At 39.2% G+C, this 20,121-nt stretch overlaps 1 protein-coding gene and 1 long non-coding RNA gene across 4 annotated transcripts; one reads left to right on the top strand and one right to left on the bottom strand.

Annotated features, from left to right (window-relative positions):
- Positions 1 to 370: 370 nt before the first annotated feature.
- Positions 371 to 18,745, bottom strand: LOC141779114 (DENN domain-containing protein 3-like). 3 transcript variants are annotated; one of them, XM_074653775.1, is made up of 28 exons: positions 18,581 to 18,745; positions 15,148 to 15,310; positions 13,832 to 14,021; positions 13,577 to 13,654; positions 13,348 to 13,463; positions 13,002 to 13,126; positions 12,787 to 12,898; positions 12,452 to 12,571; positions 12,269 to 12,367; positions 11,378 to 11,497; positions 10,532 to 10,647; positions 10,218 to 10,373; positions 10,030 to 10,126; positions 9,786 to 9,889; positions 9,276 to 9,463; positions 8,994 to 9,153; positions 8,619 to 8,814; positions 8,316 to 8,484; positions 6,813 to 7,072; positions 6,528 to 6,698; positions 6,014 to 6,143; positions 5,456 to 5,563; positions 4,627 to 4,766; positions 3,234 to 3,394; positions 2,954 to 3,090; positions 1,828 to 1,946; positions 1,285 to 1,422; positions 371 to 937 (listed from the first exon to the last, which is right to left on the bottom strand). In XM_074653775.1, the coding sequence occupies exons 2-28, from the start codon at positions 15,232 to 15,234 to the stop codon at positions 719 to 721; spliced, it is 3,816 nt and encodes a 1,271-aa protein (XP_074509876.1). In that variant the 5' UTR covers positions 15,235 to 15,310; positions 18,581 to 18,745; the 3' UTR covers positions 371 to 718. The 3 variants fall into 3 exon arrangements, with proteins under 3 accessions (XP_074509876.1, XP_074509875.1, XP_074509877.1); XM_074653774.1 differs by lacking the exon at positions 18,581 to 18,745 and having other exon boundaries at positions 13,577 to 13,657; positions 15,148 to 15,314; XM_074653776.1 differs by lacking the exons at positions 13,577 to 13,654; positions 13,832 to 14,021; positions 15,148 to 15,310; positions 18,581 to 18,745 and having other exon boundaries at positions 13,002 to 13,058; positions 13,348 to 13,406.
- LOC141779116 (uncharacterized) lies at positions 6,958 to 12,379 on the top strand. The gene is made up of 3 exons (XR_012596202.1): positions 6,958 to 7,089; positions 7,350 to 7,442; positions 12,243 to 12,379. It is a non-coding gene; the product is annotated as an uncharacterized LOC141779116 (long non-coding RNA).
- Positions 18,746 to 20,121: the final 1,376 nt, after the last annotated feature.

Raw genomic sequence — 20,121 nt, 5'->3', positions numbered from 1 at the left:
GTTGTATCCTTACTCAGATTTGTAGTTTGCATTTGATCTTTGCCAATCTATAAATTGAATCATGTCACGATCACTCAGCAGTAGCCGGGTTCATCACTTTCTAAAATAGACAGCATCCATCTGGAGGTGATAAAAAGTGAGCAACCTAGAGCTGCGCAAGGGCTCACACACAAACAAGCAGTACGTGATAATACCTGAAAATGTAATTTATTATCAATGCTTGGTAATGAAACAGGAATGAAAATCATTGTAGCATTTAAATATCTTACTGCTGTTGAAATCTTGACAAAATCAAGAACATATTTAAGGCACAGACTTGACCTTTTTCACACCTCATGCGTGAAATCCAGAACCAGTGTCACAAACCAAATCTCTGTCACACAGTATATATTTATTTTAAGGGCTCTCTCTTACATAAAAGTCTCCAAATGTCATCTTTGAGGGCTGCTTTTACCATTTTGTGATTTTAACTACCAGCAGAAAAACTCAATTACCGTTGAAATGCGGCTACAAAAAGATACTCCTTCAAGTGAAAGAAAAGAACTGTCCACTATTCATGTTCACTTGCTTCACTCAGCCTCCCACAGGATGATCTTCTTGTCAAGGCCAAATACCCAAACATTTATTATGTCTTGTGTATGTACTCACAAGTACACATGTGTCCTTCTCTCCACATGGTCCTCTCTTACTTCACTTGTGCTTTCTCCATCTCTGCTCTCTACTCGACTTTCCAGATGGCGATCTTGCCATCGCGGCGTGCCGAGCCACTAAGGACGTAGCGGTCCTCAGCAGAGCAGAGCGTCTGGATGATGTCTGAATGGGCGTGCAGCTCCTTTGCCACAGTGTGGTGCTCTGCGTCCATCACCAACACCTGACTTCTCAGCTGACCGTCACACTGACCTCCGACACCGCTCCTGCCACGACAGCCCACCCAGATCTGAGGGGAGGAGAGGGCATCAAGGAAAGGTAGCAGGGGTTAAGTGATGATTGAAGAGGGGAATCCACAACACAGATACAGACGAGAAATGCTGTTTGAGTAACACAATTTACCTGAAAATTCATGACCACTTGCCAAGTAGATACTATCCAATATGCATGTTTGTAATTGCCATATTTCAAACAAATGAATAATTGCGAACAGTAATCCATTTTGCTTCCTCAATAAGCAACACCTGCTTTGTGTTCCCATGAACCACAAAAAGTGTCCAACACACATTATGTATAAAATAACAAGTTAGCACTCATGTTACAGAATCTTGCCACCTGACATGTATCGTAGCTCACCTGGTCCTTGACTCGAATCATACAGGTGACTCCTGAGGTGCCTGGCAGAGAGATCCTCTTGAATGGACGTCTGTGGTTGTTCGTGTGCCAGAGACACAGCTCGCCTGAGTCTGCACAGCCCGTCCACACCTGACCTCGCTGGAACAAATGCACACAAAAACTGGTAAGTCACATGTCTACTTTTAGCATGTGCAAACATTTTGATAATGTCAAACACTGACAAAAAGCATTTTATCTGTAGCCAGCGAGTTCTTTATGCACAGCAACATCTTTGGCAGCCAAAGCAATTATAATATGGTTGAATCTGCATATTCAAGTGTTGGAAAAAGGTTGTGAGTAAATACCTGAATGTCTCAGTTTCAGAGACTTGTTCCAGCTACATTATATCTGTATAGGTGCCAGCATTATTTTTGCATAATTGTTTCATTCCCTAATTGACTGATGTACATTGAACAGCAGACTAAATGACTGACTTGCTAAACTACTAAATAGCTGCTGACTTTCTTAATTGATTAACTTATTAGCTGAGGATTGCAAAATCACCTCTGGGATGACGACGAAGCTGCTGAAGCTACTGGGCAAGCTCCGTAAGTCATCAGGAAGTGCCATTCTTCTTTGTGGGGACCCGCTCTTTTTCAGCTCCACAATGCTGTCACCACAACCTGCACAAACACAGACACGTTTCAACAAGCTATTATCAGGGTCTTTTTTTGCTGGTAAGGTGCATTTCAATAGTCATGTGTAGACGCTGTTGGTCGAGTTCAGGCATGTTCAGAGAGGGATGTAGCCAGGTCTTATAGTTGGCATGTAGTTTACACCAGTGGTTCCAAAACCTTTTTCCTTAGGGGACCCCTTTTCTATCATTGAGTAAACTGACAATCCCTGACTAAGAGATATTTTATGGATATTTCATATTATATTCAACAATAACGGTACAGAACAACTGATAAACTGTACAATTAACCTAAATGGTGAATGCAATATCTGCAGGAGTTTAGTGTAAAAAGAGTGATTTGGATGAATTTTGAGCAAATTATTTCCTGTGAATATTGCATCAGAAATTTAGTAACTTTTAATACAACCCTCTGTCTATTTTTTTTTATTTTAACAATCATACAAACTTAAAAGGCTTCTTTTTTTGGCAATGTCAGTGTTTTCTTCTCCCTGACGCTTGGCCATTGTTCTATTAGCTCTTTGGTTGTTTTAAGTGCGTACTTTTCTAATCCAGGACGAGGCTGTTCTGCAGAGAGGGAAAGCTCTGTGAATAAAGCCTGTGTTCAATCCAAACTTTAAAAATAACAATTTCATTTTGTTTTCTCCACAGAAATGATTGAAATCCTGAGATATAAGCCAACTGTATATTTTTTTAAAACCGTACACCTTATCCCCTTTAAAATCGCAACCCATTGTGAAGCTTTGGTGACCCCTAGTGGGGGTTGGGACCCCCAGGTTGGGAACCAGTGGTTTACACTATAAAATGAGGATAACTGCGATATTAAAGAAGAAAACTCAAAGCCACATTGACAGACACAGAACCGGGTATATTCAACCAGTGAGCAGCAAAGAGGCTTTCAATGGAAAGCAATAAATGCTACTGGAAGTTGTTATATATATGAGTGTTAGTGTGTGAAAGAAGAAATTAGAACTACAACTGTTAGCGTGCACTTACAGCACCACAGTGCGCCATCATAGATCTGTATGGAGGAGAGACGGTCACAGCTGAGGTGGAACTGGCGCTTCACTTTGAGACTGGCCGAGTCCCACTGCAGAATCGTCCCATCGCAGCTGCAGGAGTATGTCAGCTGACTGGGAAAGACAGTTTCAGTGAAGCTTTCATTTGATTAAACACGTATACATTGACACATTTAGACTCTCCTTTATAAAACTGCTTTTATTAATGTTTGCCCTGATAAAACTGACAGCTGAACTAGAGATAATCATGTCTCTACCTGTTGTGTTGATCTCTGGAGTCCACCGTGAGTCCAGTCACTTCATGTCTGTGCTCAGTCAGCTGTTTGTTGCAGGACATGCTCTGAGTGTCAATGATGTAGATCACGGAGTCCTGAGAGCCGATCCACACCTGCTCCTGGACCAGTCCCAGCATGCAGTTCTACATAGAAGAAGATGGGACATGGGATCTCAGTCGCACTTCCATCAGAAAATGGTAGGCTAACAGACTCAAAAACAGTATAATAAATAGTATTATGTATATATTGTACATCTGTAAATACACAGTACAGACTATGGAGGTTATAATAATTTCTTAAATAGCTAAATTAACAAACATCTGCACAAAGAGATGCAACTTATTTCATTAATGTGAAGAATTTCAGAAATACATGCATTTAAAACATAATACTTGCTGTAGTTTCATCAAAACAACATTAAGTTTAAATACAACTGTATTAAAGCTTCTATGTATAGAATTAAAAATACATTTACATACTAGTTTAAAAGAGTATTACACCGATTTATCACCAGATTGTTTTTAATTTTCACACTTGTCTTCAGCTCCAACCAACACAAGGCCGACTTTGCCCAGCTTCTTCTGGAGCCAAAAAAGGAGTGATTCCCAAAGACTGGGTCGGGACCCTCAGGTGAGTCGCAGGAGATTTTTTTAGGGTCGCCAAATGAATTTGCAGAATTTCATCCCTAGTCTTTTATTTAACATTTATATCTGCAGTACATCTGTGAACCACATGAGGGAGCCTGAATGTTTGCATTGTTCTGATACTTGTAGCCTACTTATGATATTTAATCTAATATGAAAGGCTAGCGTCCATTCGGTTTGTTTTACTCTTGAGAGGAAAAAAACGAGTCTCTCAACTCTGCCTAAATATATATTGTTGAACTGATGAAAGGAAATGAAAAGAATGAGATAGCCTCCGCCTAAATGCATTTGTTTTTTCTCACTTATAAAGCACTTAACATGTATATATGTTTTCAATAACACATGCATAAAACAAAGTTGTGATTTATCAAACGTATATCTCTTTGAAATGGCTGGTTTACCTATTCAAGGTAATATGAGGTGATGTGGAAATGGCAGTAAAAAATGGTCAGGAACGTTCATTTACACACAATTTTGCTCTTCTTACGATTTATAGATAAGGCGTATTGTGAATTGGGTCGCGGTTGTTTGTCATTTTAAAAAAGTGGTTCCTCAGAAAAAAAGTTTGGGAAACATAAATTTTTTCACATATGCAATAGTGTTCCCCAAGCCAAGACCTTTACACAGACTTTGATGTGTAAGGTTGGTGGAGTTCCTTTTTAAATAAATGTTAATTAATGTTAATGTCAATATGTGTAAATGTTAATTAAATAAAGCATGTCTGCTCTCACCAGCTGCGACTCTCCGACCTGGATGCAGTCCTGCAGCATGGACCAGCTAGCTGCATCAAACACAACCACTCTTCCCCCACTGAGAGCCACCCACAGCTTCGGGTTCATCTCACCCTCTGAGTCATTAGAAGTCAACTGACCTGAAGTAAGGGAGACAGAGACAAAGGTTGAGAGAGAGCAGTGGACCAGTGAATTGTGAGAGCTGACTGTATGCAGTAAAAACCATATTGTGCAGCAAGGTGGTTTAGTGTGTAAGGGACACCACCACCATGACAATGAGAACCCCCATCCTGTTGTATTCAGAAATGTCTTCAGTGACATTTATTGGCAGGGACTTTGATAGACATGAATAACAAATCAGTACGCACTATATCACAGCATATGTCAGCCACATCTATCACTTCTTAAAACCTTGTGTATATGCTGTTTTTAGTTGAACTCTTGCTGTATTTAGTTGAACTTCTATTATGTCAAACCAGGCCAGTAGCCTCCAGGTGCTTTTGTTCTGTCACAGTTTAAACAAATGAGAGACTAACAAGACAGCTATTATGCTGCCTGCTAATACACAGCACAATAATACTAATCAGGTTATGTGGATACGTTTCACTGGAGCATCTTTTGCCATACAAACATTTACAAAGTACATGATAATCTCTCTGTTTAATGTGTGAACACATTATGACTGATCATCATTACACAGAAACGTCTTTGTTGCTCTGAGCTGTAAAGGACAGTTAAATATCAAAAGGGGAGACATATGATGGGGAGACATACTGTGTGAAAGTAGGGCACTAAAAAGAAACAGATAATAACACACTCCACATAGTACCTGGTGTGTATAGCAGCACGTGTACAGTCTGAGGTTCAGCCAGGTCCACTGACGGGTTGATCTTGTGTTTTAGAGTCTCTGAGGTAGTTTTCGGCACCATCATGGGTACTGGTGGTCAGAGACATAAACAGTGAATGAATGAATATGACAGAGATGATGAATAGAGAAGGATATAACGGCTAAAATGATTAGTTGATTAATTAATTAGTTGTTCCACAGGAAATTATCCGGCAACTACTTTGATAATCAATTATCTAAGTCACTTATAAAGCAAAAAATGCCAAATACTCTCTAGTTCCAGCTTCTCAAGGGTGAGGACTTTCTTTGTATTATGAGATAATAAACTGAATATCTTTGAGCTTTGAACTGTTGTTTGGACAACAGCGGCCTTGGGCTTAAAGACATCATTCTCTGCACTATTTTCTGCCATTTTATAGAAATGAATAATCCAATAAATTCTGAATGTCTAAAAGTAAAATTATACTATTTATTTGTGTGTATATGAAAGAAAAAAAAAGATCAAGAAGCAGCAAAATCAGCACAAGAGTGAGCTCAGACCTTCATGTTTGATCCTATCAAAGTAGGCCAGCTTTGAGGCAGCGATGATGGACCTCTGTGTCTGCAGGCAGCCCATGACGGCATCCATTAACAGGACGTTGGTCAGAGCCTGAGTCATGTACTGAGGGTCCTAAAGAGACATGAAATAAATCATATTTTGAAGAAATGGTAGTATAGTACACTATATTTAACACAAGGGGGTAAAATAACAAACAAATTGACTTATATTGTCAAAAAAAGTAACTAAATCACTGCTGTAGTGGTCATATTAGGTTATAGGTCAATTTGTCAACCCCATATATTACTGTCAACAGCAGCAAAGCCTACTGGAAGAGTATTGCTGAGGCCACACTTGTACCAGTCTTTACATTCATTCACTGTAATTGAAGTCACAGTTCAGTTCACCATTTAACCTGTGAATCCGATAGGAACAGTGTTGTCTTGATGGATTGTGGAGTGTCTGACAATAGAGAGAATTATTATTCCAGTGGTGTGCAATCAACCTTTGTTGTACCTTGTGCTGGTCGGCCAGTTTGCGTCCGGCCCACATCTCTTTCACCACAAGGTACCAGAGTTCAGTCTCTGTCTTCAGATTGGCCTCAAACACCTCAAGCCTGCCAGAGGTCTGGATACGAAGGGAAGGAATACGGCCAAGTAGAAAGGGAGCTGAGGCAATCTTCACCTCCTATACAGAGATGAGATAATGGGGGAGTCATTTATTGAAATAAAGTTGCAGCGTTATGAATTCATATTCCAAAGATAACATGATTTCAGAGAAAGGAGGTCAAAGACGCTTGACCTGTATGTCTCTGAACTTTGTGATTTCCAGGAAGCTCTGTCGTCCCACAGTGAGCAAAAACAGACGTTTCTGCGTCATGGCAATTTTACCGACGCCGTGGGAGGTCTTGACACACGATGACAACTTGTAGACACACTCGCTGTTGTCAAGATGGTCTATGACCTCAGAGGGCAAGTTGACGTCTTGGGCCTCGGCCTCGGTCTCCTTCCAGAAGGTGTAGAAGACTCTGAAGAGCTCGGGGTCCACCTGCTTTGACTCGCCTGGGACACAGAGAGAGGTATGCAAGCACACATACAAACAAACATATACAAGACAAAGACACGTTGACACATTGAGGGGGGAAAACACACGCAAGTACAAGCTGAAAACATGTAACTATTCGTACAAACAGATTAGTTCCACATTCAATTATTGTTATTGTTCTTCATGTGTTACTAAATGACCATCTGAAGTGCTGTGATCAAAACAGACTCTAAGACGACAATTACAAGCCATTCAGTTTGATGTTCAGTCCTGTTTCAATTTTGTCTTTGTTAGATGATTTCGACAATGTGGAGGAAACGCGACATTTCACAACGAGGCTTCTCCGAGAGAGACACACAATAACAAACAGACCTGATCAAGCGAAAAGTGAGAAAAAGGTTTCATTTCTCTGTAGGGTCCTTTCCATAATGTTGTCAGACACTTATAATAACAATCTGAGCCTGTCAGTGGCAAAAACAAGCACTTTTAGTGGACGTTAACAGATGGTACCGGGTTGCCCCGAATGATTACATTACAGGTGGTTTAGCTGCTGGCGGCTGCAGCGTTCTCCTTCAATACTGGAGCAATTTCAAAAACGTGGTCATTTTGAGGTAGAGTTTTTTTTTTATTAATCTAAAGAACTAATTAATTTCCAACAATGACTCCAACATAAACAGTGAGTGACTTTATAGACTTTGTCTGGTCAATAGGTAAAAACTAAAATTATAATACACTGTATTTTTCTACACCGTATATTGATTCCCTTCACTTCAGCTGGACACGTGTTTTGCATTTATGTGTGGCGGGATTCACTTTACAATCTGTGTGTATGTGTGTAAGCAAAAGGGAACGTGCCGTACAGCCTGTACTTCACGCTTACAGAGCATTAAATGAGTGCAACAAATCATCTAACGGCTGCCTGATTCCACCATGTCGGCAACAAGTGATGTAATCTCTTTCATGTAATGCTGGAGGAGAAAATAATTACTGTACAGTCTCTTCTCTGTCCATCATCAAAGGATTCTGAAAAAGTGCCTTCAAAATTTACAAATCTTTCACCATGTGGATTTGAATCTTGAATCAGCACCAGTGATGGTACAAAACTTTTAGCACTTTGCCTTGACTCACACTGCTGGTTGCAAAATACACCATTTGTAAGTCTGAGCTTTGATAATGCAAGGTTATATACAATTCATAAATATATCAAATATCAAAAGAGATCTCTAAACCACCCACATCACCCTGCCGGTCCTCACATACCGTCAGTGAGGGCATCAAATAAACGGTGTATGGTTGCTGCGTCCTTAACAATCCCGCACTCCTGAACGCAACGTACAAACTCTTCCTGATGCAGATGCTCTCGGGGGAGCACAAACTTCTTGACGTGGTCGTCAGGCTGCACCAACAGCTTCTCGTTCTCTGTCTTCACCTAGCAGATGAGAAAAAAAGACAAGATCACATCCATCATCACTACTTTATCACCAACAGAGGCAGACTTATTAAGTTTGATCTCCAACCTCCAAGTTTACAAGTTGGTAATAACGGTTGTGCAAACTGACTGACCTTGAGGATTAGTCTCTTGAGTTCAGGTCGCCTCTCGGCTTGCTGCCTCTCGTCTCGGTGCAGCGAGTCCACGAGCCATGTGACCAGCTGTGTGGGGAAGATGGCGGTGTCTGTCTTGTAGAGGTTCTGGAAATCACCCAGAGCGTCCAGCCGCCGCCAACACAATGTGTTAATGAAACCACGCAAGTAGTAGAATCTGCAGAGGGGGAATTATTGTAATCAATCCTCAAATCTTTGCAGTAACAAAATTTTTTTAGTTGAATAAAGAAGATCAACAACTGAGAGTGTAAAGTGGTAAAACACTTGATAGTACAAATTAAAATGAAGGAGGCAGGAATGACAGGGAAAGGATGGCATCGGGGAAAAGCAGAATACCTGGCCAGCAGAGTAGAGTTCTCATTTTGGACAGAGAAGATGGATTTGCCAAGCTGCTGGATCAGCTCGGTGTAATAACTTTGGACAGACTGGAATGACAGAGAGGCTGGGAAATCTGGGAGCTTAAACACCTTTGCTGGCTTAGGAGGAGTTCTCAGCGCTAGGAGACGAAGAGGTAGGGAGCGTCAGGGAGAGAGGAAATGTGGGGAAACAGAGGAACGGTTAATCTTTTCCAGCTACTTCTGTCTGCCTATATCTTGACTGTTTGTGCCTCAGTCTCACCGGGGTCAGACAAGACGATCTTGGTCAGCAGCAAGTTTCTTCGGAAGCTGATAGTTTGGTCGTCTTCGAGGTTAGGGAGGCTCATCCCCAGTCTCTTACTCAGCTGGCTCCCTGGAGCAGAGCTCTTTCTCCGGGCTTGAATCTCCTGCATGGTGGGTCTGCGTGGGACCTCGACCATAGCCTTCATCCTAGACGACACATGATAGAAACAATACATTTGAAGGGTGCGTTTCCAGCACAAAACAGAGATGAAGCTAGTGTTTCAGCAAAACAAATACAGATTTGCATTTTGCCATACAGCTATAGAGAAGGGGATTGCAGTGGTTATTTGGTGGTCAATTGAAATGTTGTCAGTTGTTTGGCAGAAAGAGTGTTGGTGTGCATTTGTGTTCACGCTACACGTGTCCCTGACTACTGAATGTGACCTCAGTGACTGGATTGCCTTGTATTTTCAGTATATACACTGTGTTAACGTGGTTTGAGGCTTTTCAGATGGGTATAATAACTTACTTCTGCATCTCAGAGCGAGTGCTGAGTTCCATTCGAGCAAAGTTGTCCATTTTCCTGTTGAGGCGGTCCTTGAGGAAGAAATGGAAGATGTGTGTCTCCAACACCTGCAACACAGCCATGTTAATTTGAAGATGAGCACCAGATCCGGCATTCTTTGTCTGCTAAGAGACGTCAGCTAATTTGTCGCCCATTCAAGTTAAAATAATAGAAAAAATATCACTTGTTTTACCGAGTTAGTATTTACCTCTTTATAAAACAGCTGTTCAGCGGGCTCTCTGGTTTTCAGGAACTCGTCGCTGTTAAACACTCGATGTTCATAGTTCAGATGACCGCTAACATCCCTGTTATATACATACATCATTAACAATATATATCTATATTTTTTAGGGGAATTATCCCATCCCGTCAGTACACAAAGAACACACACACAACCTGAATATGTTGACAATCAGCTCCAGTGTGATCCTCTGGATGTCGTGGTTGAGGTTGTGTTGCCACGCTCTTCTCTGTGCCCGCTGCTCGCTGATGTCAGTGCAGCTTGACTGGTGGCACTGAGACAGGTCAAAATGTATCTGCAGGGACTGACACCTGCAAAAACACAATGTATAAACTCATAGAAACGCATTCATTTGTCTTGCCAAGTTTGAGAAAAGGAGCAGCAAAGTTGCACATCTACTGTCCAAATCCATATGCCACTTATTTGTTTGTATTTCTGTATAGTACTAGTAGAAATTAGCAGTGAGCACCTCTGTGTGAAGCAGTCTGCTGCGGCCGGAGGAATCTCTGGTAGGTCGAGAGTCTCAGAACAAGAAGTGGAGACACTTCCGTTGTCAATGTTGATTAAGATCAGATCATCAGTTTCCTGGATGGAGGAAGATCAAGAATACATTTGATCGCATCCTCATTTTGTTTATGCGTTAACTGATAAGCTTCTAATGTAAACAAATATATGACAATATTTAAACAAAAACTTTTATGGAAAGAATTTTGTGATCACGATCAACAAGAAATAAGAATCAAATATAATGCAAAGTATTCACTTAGAACTATGATTAAAACTGTATTAAACATAGATAACGGTCTTAATTTTACATTTATTTAATTGAATATGTTGCTTTGAGGCCAGAGACAGAAACAATCCAACCAAGTCTGAAGCAGAAGGCTTGACTCTGTCCTGTCACTCACTCTTTTCGTCAGAATTTTCTGAATCAGAGATGGATATTTTGGATGAAAAAGCTGCTGTACTATACATTTAGCATGTACTATCAGTAGGTTTAATGTACATTCACCACACAGCAGCATTACCATTATTCCATTACGAATTACGAAAACTTTATTGTCCACAGTGAGACAATTTGCCTTCGGTTTTACCATAAGACATGCCATAAAACATACAAACATAAAAAAGTCTCAGGAGCATGGTATGTATGTATGTATGCATTGTATAATCGTAGTCTTAGGTGCGGGTCCAAGCCTCATTCATCACCTTAACAGCACTTGAAACAAAGGATTTTTTTTGTAGATATTTCTATTTGCCATCGGTAATCTGTAATGTCTAACGTTTTAACTGATTTGGAGGGTTGTGTACTCACATTAGCAACCTCTTCAAAATGGCTGAGGTGGCAGCCCATGAGGAAGGCAGTAGGAGCCATGAGGAAGTCCAGCATGCCTCTGGCCAGGACAGGAACATACGGCTGCTGCCACGACAGAGGCTGGAAGAGAGATCAGGGAGGCAGGACGGACTAATTAATGGATCAAAACATGAAATGATGGATGGCTTGATGAAGGAATCAACACCTTTCAATGTTACAGTTGAGCTGGGATTATTTTCAAAGATATTCAGTTTTCTGTCATAGAGGAGTAAAGAAACCAGGAAATATTCACATTTAAGAAGCTGGAATCAGAGAACTTTTACTTTTTTCTTAAACCATTACCCAAACCGATTCATCGATTATCAAAATAGTTGGAGATTAATTTAATAGTTGACAATAAATCAATTAATCATTGCAGCTCCACTTGCAGATATTAGATGTATTAAGTTTTCTATACAAGACTGTTCTGCAAAATGCATAAAGATTTTGTCATGTTCAAAACTCAATAGTAAGGTATCATTTCAAATTGACTGTAATGGCTTAAAATGACATTAGATCATTATTATAATATTTACTGTATTGTATTGTAACCTTTTCACAATTTGCATTCAGTTTCAGCATCCGAAGATACACATTAATGTAAAATGGGCTTTTATTTTCCTGAATATCAACAGGAAGTCCCTATTCTAAGGTTTCCAACTGCAGCTCTGCCCTACTATTCACTTAAACAGCCACAAGCCACGTAGCAATGTTTGATTCTTATTTAAAAACAGTGGGGAAAACGTATGTAATTATAATATCAAAGTTAGATACAGAGTTAAATTGAATAAAAATCTAGATTTGAACACTGCTGTGCCCTTTGCAGATCACGGAGACATATTTCCAACGGACCTGCAGGAACAGCAAGAAGCTCTCTGCCACAAGCGTGAGTCTGGCCCAATCAGCAGAAAATAACACCACCCGCTGCTCCTGCAGGAGACAAGACAGCACCTACAGACAAACCGAGAAACAGACAGAGTTAATATGAGCTTCCTCCTGTTTCACTGACATCAACACAACAGGTGTGTGTAGTACCTGTAGTAGTTGCTGTGGCCTGAAGCAGATGAAAGGCAGGTGGAGGTCTAAATCTACAGCTGGGTGGTCTTTGTCTTCTCTGGACGGTAATACAATGGTCAGAGGACGCAAGGTAAACATCTGCAAAACATACAGCGTTATTGTTTGTGTTCTTCTATCTTCTGTCCGGCTGAATCACAGTCAAAGGATGCACTGAAAATGAATATATGTACACACTTACACGAGTATGCTACTACTACCACTAACGCTACCTCCTGGCTCATGATATTGTGAATTCAAACATTATCAGGAGCCACTTAACTACACATTGCACACTCATACACACACACACACACCAAATGTAGCTGTCCAGGAGGGGGAATAGGCACCAGAGCCAGTTTGGCTGCAAACTCCTTCACTGTCTCCTCCATGTCAGATAAACGACAAGTTCTCAGCTCGATTAACAGACTAAGACAAAGAAGAACAAGAAAGAGATTGTGATTTGTTTTATACGGTGAAGCTAAACTGATTTAATTAGCCAGGCAGTTTGGTTTAGTGCCCTGTTCCTCACCATGACAGACAGTCTTTGAGTGCAGTGAAGTAAGGATATTTGGTTATGACACAGAAACTGTAGGCAGAGAAAAGTTGAGATGACTTAAAGGACCCAGATCTGTTCTGGAAGAAAGACGACCCTTCCTGTAAAAACACAGGAAAGAGAGTGAACGGTGAAACTTGAAGCTGTCATTTAGGTTTTTAGTACCTTTTCAATGTGGGCGTGCTATTTATTGACACTAATTGGTTAAGATTCTGTATTTTAAATACATGTGTATCTGCATTAGGTTACATATCAGGCTGTAGCAGTAAAACACAGTCGGGATTTATCTTGTGTGTGAAGTATTACATGTAGTACTGTGTACCAGTATCGGTCGGTAACATTGCATTACTACTCCATGGGTCTTGTTGCCAAAGACATCAGTGAAAACCAAGAAGTGGAATTGTTCATCTCTCTGTTCATTGGTTACTTGGAGCCCACCTGGAAACAAGAAAAACATATCAAAACATGGAAACACATAGACATGATATATATGTCATTGTAAAAAAAATCGAATTTGTGCAAGTGTGTGTATGCAAGGGGATATCAAATACCCGGGAAGCAGAGTTGAGGTAAAGCCATGAGGTCGATGTCTTTAGGAACACTGACGTCTTCACTTCCTCCTCTTCCGCCTGCTAAAATAATATAAAACTAATTTTCACTAATAATAACATGGATAATGTTAGGCCAGGGATAAATCACAACCCTTCAGGAAAACAACATGTTTGTGGCTCCAGAGAAGTTTTGTGTTAGAAAACCATCTAAGACCTGTTGTGTGTCTACAGTATGTGTGGATAGAAGTACCAGACCTTGGCCGGGAGTCACTGCAGCTGGAGGAGGCGGTTCCCTTTTCTTCCTGAGAAAGGAGTGCCGCCTCTTCCCATGTGACCTCACTGCTTCACTCTCCGCTTGCGGTCTGCTAAAGAAGGGAGGCGTCAGGATGTGCAGCACCTCCGGCTCCAACAGGAGGTGCTCCGGAGTTCCATTATTGTTAAAGGACTGTGTGGGAGATAGGAAGGGAAGGATACGCATCATAATTAGCTTTGATACATGTTATATTAATCTACATTACACATATTCTATATACTTTCATGTGGCCCATTTAATAGAAGAGAGGAGGAAAACATTTCATTTTTAAAATGCTGATTACCTAATATTAAAACACTTGAAAAAGGTGCTATGGCTTTAGCATCACAGCATTATTTAGGCATTATTTTTGTTGTCTGGACCAATAGTCACCATGTTTCCTCTTCCTTGCTCATTGCACAATTACTCAATGCCAAAGATGTTTTTTCTTGGTGAGTTTAAAATAACAAAGAGACTTTGGTAAATGGGAATCTGCAGACAATATTTAGCTTTTTCTTTTTAATGATTTTTTTGGGGCACATTTTGTGACGTTTTATTTTATTTATTTATTTATTTTTTATCGTTGGTCATTGGTGCTTTTCATATGTATATTTATATAATATTTATATATACACATATTTTTTTCGCTACTTGTGTACATAACAGTCCTGTCTATTCCTTACCTATCCAGCTTTTCTGTCCTTGTCCCTAGCTGTTATTTCTATTTCTGTGTGTTCTGTGTTCTGTGTTTCCTTGTTTGTATGTACTTGGCAAAATAAGAAGAAGTTCGACATTCCTGACCGGAATCCAACCGGGAATGTTGCAGTCACATGGCTTGCCTCGTAACCACTACGCCACCAGGATGATAAGAAATGTTTTCTTTTCTTAATTCAAACATTAATTTGGTTTTGACTTTTGGGCATTTTGATATGGCACTGGCGTGAAGTTTAAAGTTTGCATTGATGCCGCTTTCTTTGCTAGGTCTCCCTTGAAAAAGAAATCCTTGATCTTAGTGGGACTAGCCTGGTTAATGAAAAGAAAAAGGTAATATAAACATTGGGTTTACCAGTATTCAACATACTCATTAAAAAAAAAAAGAAATCATGAAAATATTAGCAAAACTAAAATGAACCTCCTGATATAAAAAAATGTCAATACAACAAGCTGGAATGGGGCTGCAAACACAAGTTATTCATGATGACGGTACCACTACAGTACCAATTTTCAGTTTACAGCACATCAGTCACACATGTGCCGGGGTGCGTTTGGAAGCACATACCTTGTAGACCTCATTGAGTTTGTCGCTAGATGCTCCAACCACCACACAGGTTTCCAGCAGAACAGGAGGCAGATGGTCCCCCATCATCGACACCAGCCCAGGACCCAGTTGGACCAGCAGAACAGGGCCAAGGTCTCAACTCAGACCTGCTGGATCACAACCACTGAGGTCAGTCAGAGAGAAGAGTAAAAGAAAGGTATACAGATAACAGATAATGGCTTGTGTGTTAAAAAGGCACACAGTTCTTCATCATTCTGCATGAGAACAACATCTATCAGCTAAATATAGTCACAGCACATGACACGAGTGCTTGTTCCAGCTCATTATCACCGCCGCTGATCAACAACAACGTCTAAAAGACCCAGTCAGACAGTTTTCCACCAGATTATTCCAAGATGAAAAGTGTAGAAATACTGTAGCTCTTCTGCAATTGTTGCAGCTACAAGAACCAGAGTTTAGATTGATTTGATTTTATTACATCAGAGATTACATGGTGCAGTTGTTATATTTTTTTCCACATTGCTTCTTACAGGAGTTGCACACCACTGTAGTTCAGGATATACTGCATAATTCTGCATCGCACTGCTTTTTACACGTTCTCCAGTGTTCACTTTGTTTAATACAGAAAAAAAATCTGATTGAAAAAACTATTAATGTTTCCAAAATATAAAGAAAAGTGTTTTTTTAAGGCTGTAACTAATTATTATTTTCATTGTCGATTAATCTGTTGATTATTTTCTCAATTAATCGATTAGTTGTTCGGTTTATAAAATGTAAGAAAATAGTGAAAAATGTTGATCAGTGTTTCCCAAAGCCCGAGATGACGTCCTGAAATGTCTTATTTTGTCCACATCTCAAAGATATTCAGCTTACTCTATTACTACAGTCAAAGCGGAGGTAATGAAACTAGAAAATATTCACATTTAAGAAGCTGGAATCAGGGAATTTTGACTTTTTTTTCTTAAAAATGACTCAAACCAATTATCAAAATAGTTGCCGATTAATTTAATAGTTGACAACCAATCGATTAATCGTTGCAGCTCTAGTGTATTTAAAGAAAAAGCTCCATGGATCAATCTATAATCCACAGATACTGTATCTGCAACTGCATCATACGTTTAATAGCTCAAACAAATGAACAAATCAAATAAAACTCATCTACATGGCTTAATAGCACTAAAAATGGCATTACTTTCCCAATAAATGCTGTCCAAAATGCATTATCATTGCTATGATCTGAGGGCAAACAATAACAAAGTTGTAAAGCAAATCCTAAAATGATAAAGTCTGGGCAGCCTGGACAGTGCATTTGAATGCACTCCATGACTTTTACTGTAGTACAATGTCTACATTTGTCCATCTAATACGCGGTGATATTGATTACTGCTGTGTGAATCAGTCTCTGGAACTAAACATTGTTGCCAGCAGATTATCAGCATGTCATTTTTAGTTTTGTGGCACCAGTGGAGTTCCTAGTAGGAATCCATACGACGACGACTCAGGAAAACAACTGAATTAGTTCAGCTGGTTCAAGCTATGTGGGGGGAAATACATGAAACAGGATGTTGTTCATCATACAATTAGCATTTTTTACTCTGCACATCCACATAATGTGATAAAGCACAGACACACATTATCCTACGTCCCATCTTTAATGTTCTTTTTCCTTCGACGGTATACTGCTTTTTACAACTGAGTCACCACAGTGAGGAGCAAATTATTTTAAATCACATTTTCCCTGTTTCTTGGTATAGTCACTTCTTGGAAAATTGGGCTCATGTGTACAGAGGAGGATGGACACATACACACAAAAACACAGAAACTGGGCCACAATAAATGGGCTGCATGGATGAAATGGTAACTTAAACATTTGACGGATGCAGAGTTGTAAGGACGTGCAAGAAATATTGTAATACTTTTTTTTTAAAATGCACTTTTTTGAGGCCGAGCTGCACAAAATAACTTCAAGCGTTCTCCATAGGAAATACAGAATGCTTATGTTTTTTTATCCTTATTTTACTGATAACGATTCCTAAAAATGGCCATTGCAATAATGCAGCACTGTTCCCTCGTCTGAAATTAAATGATAACTAATCCAAGAATGTCAAGCATAACTGAACTAATAACCCACTAAAAGCATATGCCACATGACCAGCTGCTGCTGTCCATCCATTATTGGTCCGAGGATGTGACATGATCATAATCATATATATACAGTACAATCATATGATCCTCGACAAACAGGGCACATTCCACATTGAACCATAACAACACAATAATACATCTTCTGATATATGACTTGAAGGCACAACAATCTGATACCTCTATCGAGACCTGAGGGGGGGTCAAACTTGCAATCGGATTGAAATTCTGCATCAAATGCCATTAAATCACAGGAAACTAGTGTGATGAGACAGAGCTGAGGAGAAACGGATACAAGCATTTACACAAATATGAGCAGATGAGAAGGATAACCATGTTGTCCATGTATCTGTTTTTATGTTTTTTATTTTTTCCCACTCATAATGTTTTTTGGTTACGACTGCCCAGAAGTCTTTATAGATATTTAAATCAGTATCCTTCTCACAAACACTAACCATACACTTCCACGCAACACATACACTTGTCTTTTTTTGATATATTTACTGTATTGTTATTGTTGTTATTATATAAATCTTGTCCAAATTGTTTGTTATCACTATTATGTTTGTTTATATTAATCTTGTCTCTGGGTGGAGGCTTCAGATAAGCCCAGTGGGGTTTTTTTGCCTCTTCCTGCACTGTATATTATTCATTTATTTTTTTGTTATGTTGTATAGTCTTAAATTGTGCAAAATAAATAAACAAAATAAACAAAATAAACTGACATTTGTGGACCAGGAACATGATTTAAAAAATATATATCTGACCTTCAGAATCAATTAGATGGAAATAATAAAAAAAAAGTAGTGCTACTACTGTTGTGTCCAACTTTACATGTCACTCCTTTGATCAGCTCCTATTCAAATCCAGGAAAGTGTATCAAACAGGATACTTTTCCAGTTTTCATGAATAATGGCTTATTGACTACAGAGTGCCATAACAGTTAGAGCATAGTTAAAAATAAAAATAGGTCACTGGCACACAACAAAACAAGAAAATCATTATATGATCCTGCTACGTGTCGAGCTACTGTCACAAAGTTATTATCCAAAGTTACACTGTTTGTATTATATAAATTGTAAATTTGTATGTCACATTTCTACTTACAGACCATGTGGTCTAAGCAGGATAACATTTCAAATCAAAGTTAGGATTACTGTTTTTACTGCACCTACAACACGTGATCCTGAGTCACAAGCTGCACAGGTGAGAGGATGCCTCCCTCCAGTGTGACTTGTCAACAATTATAAAGTCTTTCAATATATTAAAAGTCTCTTTCAGGTTCACTAACCTCCTCACCAGCTATACCATGCAGCTCCTCATTCATCCCCTTCACATTCCTGGCAGCAGTCCGGAGCTATAAAGTCTCTCCACGCGGAGCAAAACTCCTGAATGACTCGAGCTCATCCCGGTTCCCATGTTTACAGTCTGTCACATGTTCTTTTAATTATGGTCTGTCACTGCTTCCTGTTTCTCTTGTGTGGACGCACAAACATGCGCATTGATGATCTGAGGAAGCACAATGCAGGATCATATGAAGCAGCATATCATTTCTAGAATGATTTAAAAAAAAAAAAAACTTGTAGCCTCCAAGATATTGTTGATTACTTCTATATTTGATCATAAAAAGGCTCTACAGTGTCTTGCATAATTTGTAAAGAAGTCAAGGCGTTTTTTTTTCATTAGGAGCCCCACAAGAGGGCGCTGTTGTACAGAAGAAGTCAGGCTTTTCTCTAGGTCAGGTCCACAGACTGTGGCCAGGTCAGACACAATAATGTGTTGAGCTTTGTCTGCTTCATAAAATGTTTGCAATTTTTCATCATATTCTAAATGCATTTTTTTTTTGTATTTTCTGAATATCTTTCTTAAATTATGGGACAGGAGGAGAAAAGTAACATATGATAGATCAAATTCCTCAGACTCTTATGCCTTTTTGGTCATGTTTGGATTTGTGTATGTATCTTGTGCTTAGGGGGCTATGACTGTATATTTGTTGTATTTCCATTGTGGGATATATATCCTGGAGCATTATTCGTGGGAGGTTTGTGTTTATGATTATGTCTGGATGATGTTTCTATGTTTGGATGATGCTGTTATAATGTGCTGTTGGATGGTGGTGGGCTAACATGCAGGAAGGTTTGATTTGTTGTTAGTTAATGTGTCTGAATAATCCCATGAGGGATGGGTTATGCAAATGACCAGACACAAAAAATAAATGATTCATTCATTCATTAATTCAATATACTAATTGACCATCACTTTACAATGATGCCACCTGATGAAAAAAACCAAACCCAAATATTTCAGTCTTAATTGATCTGATTTGATTTCCAGCTTAATGAGACATCTGTGTGCGTAGATACTAACTTTATATTCGAAATAACTTGTATAAATAACATGTAAATTAGTGGATTTTCCCTTTACAGTAAATTTGATCCTGTTGTAGTAACTCATACTGGCCTGGAGATGGCGAAAGTTGACTAATTGAGCATTACAGTCAGCCAGACAGCACATCCATGTGCAAAATGACTTGTATTTGTAAACCTTAATTGAGAGGGTTTGCTTCAAATTTAGTTTTTAAATGAAAAATAAAATACAATTAGACATAAATAACAAAAGATAAAGTAACCATCCCCAATCATTTTACAAATAGGTATTACTTCATTTTTCATCAAGTGATTCTCAATATGAGTTTGCAGAAAGGGAATATTTTCATGGTATTAAGGAATGGCTTCATTAGATTAACCACACTGCCTGTTTAAACAAATTTGCTGAATAGCAACATGGAATTGTGACAAATTAGTACCTTTATTTCATGTACTTGGAGCTATT

Source organism: Sebastes fasciatus, chromosome 12, assembly GCF_043250625.1.
Source record: "Sebastes fasciatus isolate fSebFas1 chromosome 12, fSebFas1.pri, whole genome shotgun sequence".
NCBI classification, from domain to species: Eukaryota; Metazoa; Chordata; class Actinopteri; order Perciformes; family Sebastidae; genus Sebastes; species Sebastes fasciatus.
This window is presented reverse-complemented; position numbering and strand designations above follow the sequence as displayed.

Excerpts from the sequence above, each read along its gene's own strand:
- LOC141779114 (XM_074653774.1), bottom strand. The coding sequence starts at position 15,234 with ATGATGGGGGACCATCTGCCTCCTGTTCTGCTGGAAACCTGTGTGGTG. Across the intron at positions 5,564-6,013 it reads TGATAGGATCAAACATGAAG|TACCCATGATGGTGCCGAAA; the intron begins GTCTGAGCTCAC and ends TCTGACCACCAG. Across the intron at positions 4,767-5,455 it reads CGTGCTGCTATACACACCAG|GTCAGTTGACTTCTAATGAC; the intron begins GTACTATGTGGA and ends CCCTTACTTCAG.